Raw genomic sequence first — 6,902 nt, forward strand, 5'->3', positions numbered from 1 at the left:
GGGGAGGTGACAGGGGGGCGTGTTACATGATCGGGCGGGGCGCGGGAACTGGGGTGGGGGTAGAAGAAGGGCGTGGTGCGCGTATGCGGGTGAACGGGCGCGGGAGTGGAGGGCGCGGGAGTGGAGGGCGCGGAGATGGCGGCAAGGTGGAGGCCGGGGGATGTGCCGCAGACAGAAAAGGGAAAAGGCGAGATCTCGTGGGCGGCAAGGTGTGATTGGCTGCCTCTTTGGAAACCGTGACGTGTCGAGGGAGCTCCAATTCCGCGCTGTCCGCGCCCAGGTGGCGCTGGCAGCGGGATGCGGGGTTGCGCGAGAAGGCAGAAAAACTTTTTACGCACTTGCGCCGCAGGTGCGCGGCGCGGCTTCAAGCACGGCGCCGCCGAGATGTCGGGCAGAGGGCACAGTGAGCGCTTGGGACGGGAAGGAAGGAGCGCGCGTGGCGCCGCGGCGCGGGCTGCGGTGGAGCCGTGGGAAGGGCGGGGGGCGGCGGATGGGCGGAGGTGCGGACGAAGGGGATCGCGTCAACTGGCAGGCAGATGGCGTGCTCAGTTTCTAGGCCAGGCGACTTAGTTGTGTGATGGGGCGCTACAAAGACGGCGGGGCGAATGATCAACCTGCGTATCTATTCAGGAATGGTCGGGCTAGCCGTTTGATCAGCTTTCGCTGCACCAGGACGGCCGTGCACGCGTAAATACACATACAACCAACTTTTTTCAGCTTACAAGGGGGGGCCATTCTCCCTCGCGGTGACCGTTCGTGTCTCGTCACTGCCGAGAGTGCGACCCGAAGCTTTTTTTTGGTAATCATTCTTGGTGTGTTTGGGCAGTGTGGGCCAAAGATGCTTATGGCGCTTCGCTCGTCCAGACTTTGGTCACACTGTCGTGAGTCTGGACGACCGAAGCGACACAGTGCACTTGGGAGCACAGGTTGGGGCGGTGGCGGCGCCAGTTGGAGGTGACATTGGCCGGGATGGAACAGATTAGGGGATTAGAGATGGGGGGTTAACTGATGGTAACGAAGAGGAAACGGAGATGGTGGGAAAAGAACAGGGAGTTGAAGAGTGATTTTTTTCTTTTCGGGAATAGCGACTTGTGCTTCGTTTGATATTTGAAAGCCGCCCTTCACCCTTCTGAGACCGTGTACCAACATAACCTACATAACCATGTCTCTTCAATTTCATGCACAACTCTAAATCATTAATCGGTGATTTTGATTTTGAGGCGTATTTTTTGTGGCCCTCGCCACAAAAAAAAAAAAAAAACGCCTCAAAATCTTCCTTTAAAAAAAAGGCAGCACTCCTTCCGAACCGCTATTTCCCAGCCCCCGCAGAAAACTAGAAAAATACAGCCCAAACGCCCTTCACACAGACATTTTCATTTTCTGCCCAGGGCACCCCTCTCAATCTCCGTCGAATTTCGGCTGTGCCCGCAGCCACACCTTATTCCTCCTCACGCCTCCCCCACCCCGCATCGCGCGCACCAATCCAGCCCTCCCTCCCGCCCCCTCCGCGATCGCCGCAGCCGCTTCCTCCGATCCCGCGCCACGATGTTCCGTCTGCCGACCTCCCTTCCCGCGCGGGCGCTCGCGCGCTCGCTGTCGCGCCGCCTGTCCACGGCGGTCGCCGCGGAGGTCGAGATCCCGCGCGCGGTCGACACGGCCGGCCGCTACGCCACCGCTCTGTACAACGCCGCGCGCAAGACCGGCTCGCTGGACGCCGTGATCGGTGACGTGTCGCGTATGCAGAACATGACCACGGAGAACGCCACGCTCGAGCGCTTCCTCGCTAACCCCACCCTGCCGCGCACCGCAAAGACAGAGGTCGTGTCCGACATCGTCCGCAAGGCCGCCTTCTCCGACATCTTCTCCCACTTCTTCATCGTCATGGCCGAGAACGGCCGCACGGGGGAGACCACGAAGACCCTACAGTCGTTTCAGGATATCATCGCCGCGCTCAAGGGAGAGGTTGTCGTCAAGGTCACCACGACAATGCCGCTATCCGATTGGGAGCTCGCGCTGCTCAAGAAAGAGATCAAGGCTAGGTTTTTCGCGGACAAGCCGAATGCGGAGCTTACTGTTGAGACGGCTATTGACCAGAGCTTGCTCGGCGGGTTGACCATCATGGTCGGCGATCGCTTCATGGATCTTTCGACAAGGACCGAGCTGCGCAAGCTGCAGGAAGTCATACTCAAGTCGGTTTCGTAGGGACGCCCGTCTTTCTTTGCTTTGCGCCGTCGCCGCGGGAGAGCCGAAGCCCTTCTATACCTCGCCAACACTTGCAAGCCCGTTGGGGTTACATTGCCGAACAGCTTTCCTCACCCGATTCGTGCGCGTGCAGTTTTTTTAACTCAGAGTCGCCCCATAGTCGAGCAACGATTTCATACTCTTGTTTTTTTTGTAGCCCTGGCCTAGACCGCGTGTCGGGCCCTACTCGATCTCTGCGCACAGCATAGAGATACTATCAATGTCTCCATCAGGCGCGTCGTATCCAATATTACAGTACACTATACCACTTTTGTCACCAATTGCCTCCCGTTGCAATGCCGAACGGTCCCAGCCTTGTCACTGCGCTTCCGCGTTGCTCAGTCGCCGTGCTGAAGGGAGTGCCGTGACGCGTGAGCAAGTAGGTAGAAACGAGGTGTGTGTTCCGCTCCACAACGTGAGTGGCGGTGCGTGTGTTGGGGCATTTGGCAGATATCAATTGCCTTGGAGAGCTAGAGTAACAGGCTGGACGTCACACAAGTCAGGTGGCCATGCCTGGGTTCAGCTCGTCAAAGGCATCTCACGCGCGGCGTGCATTCAGGCCACCCGCCTTCTCCACGTCTCCATTTATTGAGAACGCAATTTATAAACTCACGATAGTATGGGTGCACAGCTAGAGAGAATGATCGGCCCCGCACAGGTTTTGTGGTCTTAACACTCTTGTGCAAACGGTATGGGATCGCATCGCCGCATTTTCTCTTTGAGTACAAGTATTAGCTAAGCCCTGCCTTACGTTGGCATAACGCTTTCGACGGACTCGTGAGTTTTACCGCAATCCCAATCCGCTGTGATGCAGTCGTACATTAAGCTGCAGGCATATCGGCAGCGGGTCGTCGCACGCGCAAGCGTCGGTGTACAGACATGCTACGTCCCGCTCATTCCCCAGCCATGGAGATCGACTTCACAACTGCAAGCTCCCACAGCAAGTCTTCCTTGTCGTATACAACAGGATATTTACTTGTACAGCAGCATCGCACTCGGGCATCTCGAAGACAGGCAGCGAATTACATAATGCCGCCGAGTGAAAGACGAGGCTTGGAAGGTTGCAAAGGAGCATTGCGTCTAACTCCATAGCTTTGAGCCGCGAGAGGTAGTGAGTGGGGGGTGGATAGGAGCATGCGGACGCACGCGAAGAATGTAGCGATCCGCGCGCCATGACTACTCATCCTGCATCTCCAACGCTTCTCGCACGTCTTCCGTGACATCGATGGGCTTAATCCCAAACTCGACGAGCTTCCGCATGATCTGCTTCCAGTCGAACTTCTGCTCCACCGCACGGGCCAAAAAAAAAAAAAACAACCAGACAAATGGCAAACCGGGTTAGAAAACGGCGGGGGCCACGCGGAGCCAATTCTCGCACGGCGATGCGAACGCGAAACTTACCGCGAGCGGGACCTCCTCCACCTCCTTCCCGTGGTCATACAGGTGCAGCACGGGGTCCTCCCCGAGGATGAAGTCGACCTTGAGGCGGGGCTCGAACAGCTTGGCGTGGTGGTAGACGAACTTCTTGACGAGGGGGAGCGAGTTGAGCCTGCATCTCGGGCACGTGACGATCGTGGCCGTCTTGCCCTCCTCCGAGGCGCCCAGGTCCAGGCGCGACTTGGGCGCCAGCGGGACGTCGTCCACGGCGTGCTCGCCCGCCGACGCGCTCTTGAGCGACTCGGGCGTGGCGTCGGTCTCCCGGGGGCCGCCGTCCGACATCAGCGTCAGTAGCGCCATCAGCGCGAGGAAGGTCACCGCGATTACCCGCACGCGCTTGGGGAGCGACGTGATGCCCCGCGTTATTCGCAGCGTCATGGTGAGGGGGGGTTGGTGGGGAGAGATGGCGCGGGCGAGAGGGGGGACTGGGGAGGCAGGGTTCTAGTGAGGTGTCATACCACGGCGTTCCGCTCAAAAGAGGAAATACTGTAGTGAGGGAAAAATGGACGTGCACTTTGCTCCGCACTTTGCTTGGATAGCGTTGGGGGAGGTGCAATACGGAACCGTACAGCGTACAGCTGTACTGTAGATTGAACAAATCACTTGACGTCAACAATCTCGACCTCGCCAAACTCTCTACATCGTACAGCAAGGCCTGACGTCCCCGTCATTTATCCTCATCTGCTGTCCAATTCAAACTCTACCACCCCCACCGCAGCCGGAAGATGTTAGTTGTGAAATCGTTTCGGAGCGTAAGTCAAGTCAATGCACTGGCGACTGAGAGCGCTGCGGTGGGGTCTTACGATTTCACAACTAACATCTTCAAAGTCGCCTCGTTTGAGCGCAATTCATTTCACTAGCACAAACTAAAGATGCCCTATGTCAACTACAGAAGTGCTGCTGTAGTACGGAACTATATTTTGACGCACTCCCAATTCAGTATGGGTGAGGGCTTTGAATAGTAGTACCTACCCCCCCCCCCCCCCCCCCCCCCCCCCGTTCGTCACGGCGCCCGCCGGCCCCTCGCGCGGCTGCTTACCCTCCTCGCACGTTAGAACGGCGCGCGCCGGAAACGTGGAGGGCTCGCCATGGCGCGTGATAGCGAGGTGGGCGGAAGGGGAGGGGGGCAGGGGAGTATGAGGGAGGGTGTCCTGCTTGCCGCCGGGGCGGGCAAAACTGAGCGCCCAGAGTCGGCCGGCGCGTAACATGTTACTGTGGGCGCTGGAGACCGTGTCGTCGTCGGCGTCACCACGGGCTCCGTATGGGGCGGTTTGATTTTTTTATTATCGAGAATTCGCATTTCATGATCGGCTCTGCCACCACAGCCACCCACAACACGCACCCGGTCGCACCCAGTCTTTACTTTTCGAAATCGCGGCTTTAACAGGGTCGACTTCGCTCTAAGCTGCGCCCCATCGCCGTTTCCCTTTGCCCGCCCACGATGTCGTCGGAAGACGCGGCCGCAACGAAGGAGCAGAACCGGGTGCGCGCGAAGGCGACGGGCGACCTGGACAAGGTGACAGACTATGTCGAGGAGCGTGAGATGGACACGGTGCAGGTTGCGGACTCGATGCGCGCGATGCTGGGAAAGTCGAGCGTGTCAAAGAAGGACGCGGCCGAGAAGGAGCTGCTCAACGTCAAGGTGCAGGAGGCGGACGTGGTGCTGATCGTGGACGAGCTCGACCTGGAGCGGCGCGAGGCCGAGCGCGCGCTGCGCCAGGCGAGGGGGGATGTGGTCAAGGCTCTGTGCGAGCTTGTTAGATAGGCAGTATAGACGGGGCGGTCGGGCAGGGAGTAGTCGTACACGGAGCGGGGCATAAATTGTTATGGCACGGGGCTTTTGTCCACGCGCGAGAAACGCGATGAGTTTTATCAGTGCACGGTGCCGCTATTCTCCGATCGCCTTGAGGGCGGTGTTCGAGTTGAACAGCGCGAGGGCGGCGGCGGCGGCGCCGGAGAGCAGCAGGTTGAGGTCGCCGGCGACCTTGTCCGGGAGGAGGTACATGCCGAGGAGCGGGGTGACGATCATGAAGATGGCGTTGTTGTACGCGCAGCTGTACCACAGGGAGGCGCTGGAGATGGAGCCCTCGAACGAGGCCATGGCCTTCTCGTACGCGGCCTTGTCGCCCTTGTACGCGCCCTTCGTTGGCGGCGAGCCCGCGCGACGTAGGCGCGCGGCCTTGGCGAAGGCCAGGTTGTGGTACGAGAGGGAGAGCAGCACGGCCGCAAGGAGAACGGAGAGGACGAGGGTGACTTGCGAGGCGGAGATGGAGACGAGGAAGATGCGCACGAAGAGGATCGCCGTGACCAGGACGGGCTCGAGGGAGAGGAGGATGTAGAAGAGACGCTTGAGGACGGACGGGCGCCGCCCGAAGTCGTCGAGCAGATCGTCGAATTCGTCCGCCATTGTGCAGCAGCAGATGGAGGGGGGGGGGCGGTGGTGGTGGACGGGGGGGGGATGGGTTGAGAAGGAGGAAATGGGAATGGCAGGACGTTTTAGTTTGGCGGGGATGCGATAGAGAGGGTTCAATCGATTTGAGAAGATTGGATCATTGCGACGTGATCCGGTGTGATCTCATGCAGCGAAGATTATTTGAATCTGAAGGCAAGAACACGTGGCCACGTAACTGGACGCCTTCGCGGGGGCCCCGAAAAGTCTCGCGAAGGAGCCGCCACGCCGGACTGTAAGGCATGGCTGTAAGTCATCGCGCAGGCGCTGCCGCAGCTTACTCCAGCGTGCGTTGGAGCAGCCTTCCCTCTCTCGTCAACGTCCGGCCCCCTTCCTCCCCACCTCCTCACTCTTGCCTCCCAAGCGGCGTCCGTGTTCCTAAGTCCTCTCACTTCGTTCTAATGACTTTGCGATGATGATAGTCTGAAAGAAGGTAGTTTATAGTAAGTACATTTAGCTGAAGTAGGATATGTACAATGCCCCCTTCGAGTAGCTCAAAATAAATGGCAACCTCACTGCAGGTGCAGTAGGCTGCAATGCAGCTCACTGCACCGGCAGTGACGAAGCCCATATTCCGTGCGATATGCCACCCTATGAGCACTGTACATGGATACCCAGATTCCGCCCAGGGGAAGCGTGGGACCATACCATTTCTCGCCCGTGGGCACAGATGTAGGCCCAATTGCACTACTCAGTACTGCCATACCAGGCAGCATCTTGTAGTCCAATACACTGCCCAGACGGGACGCTGTAGTGCAATGTGCTTGGCAGGCCG

At 58.9% G+C, this 6,902-nt stretch overlaps 4 protein-coding genes; 2 read left to right on the forward strand and 2 right to left on the reverse strand.

Annotated features, from left to right (window-relative positions):
- Positions 1 to 1,545: 1,545 nt before the first annotated feature.
- Positions 1,546 to 2,522, forward strand: CHC_T00006782001 (hypothetical protein). XM_005709977.1 is given in 2 exon segments: positions 1,546 to 2,202; positions 2,203 to 2,522. The coding sequence occupies 1 exon segment, from the start codon at positions 1,546 to 1,548 to the stop codon at positions 2,200 to 2,202; it is 657 nt and encodes a 218-aa protein (XP_005710034.1). The 3' UTR covers positions 2,203 to 2,522.
- Positions 2,523 to 2,715: 193 nt separating this feature from the next.
- On the reverse strand, positions 2,716 to 4,056 carry CHC_T00006783001 (hypothetical protein). XM_005709978.1 is given in 3 exon segments: positions 2,716 to 3,417; positions 3,418 to 3,522; positions 3,643 to 4,056. 2 exon segments carry the CDS (start codon positions 4,054 to 4,056, stop codon positions 3,418 to 3,420), a joined length of 519 nt encoding a protein of 172 aa, XP_005710035.1. The 3' UTR covers positions 2,716 to 3,417.
- Positions 4,057 to 5,257: 1,201 nt separating this feature from the next.
- Positions 5,258 to 5,536, forward strand: CHC_T00006784001 (hypothetical protein). XM_005709979.1 is given in 2 exon segments: positions 5,258 to 5,443; positions 5,444 to 5,536. The coding sequence occupies 1 exon segment, from the start codon at positions 5,258 to 5,260 to the stop codon at positions 5,441 to 5,443; it is 186 nt and encodes a 61-aa protein (XP_005710036.1). The 3' UTR covers positions 5,444 to 5,536.
- A 30-nt stretch (positions 5,537 to 5,566) lies between these two features.
- Positions 5,567 to 6,085, reverse strand: CHC_T00006785001 (hypothetical protein). Its single transcript, XM_005709980.1, has one exon. The coding sequence runs from the start codon at positions 6,083 to 6,085 to the stop codon at positions 5,567 to 5,569; it is 519 nt and encodes a 172-aa protein (XP_005710037.1).
- Between the last annotated feature and the right edge of the window lie 817 nt (positions 6,086 to 6,902).

The sequence above is a fragment of the Chondrus crispus genome, genomic scaffold (genome assembly GCF_000350225.1).
Source record: "Chondrus crispus Stackhouse genomic scaffold, scaffold_50, whole genome shotgun sequence".
Taxonomy (NCBI): domain Eukaryota; phylum Rhodophyta; class Florideophyceae; order Gigartinales; family Gigartinaceae; genus Chondrus; species Chondrus crispus.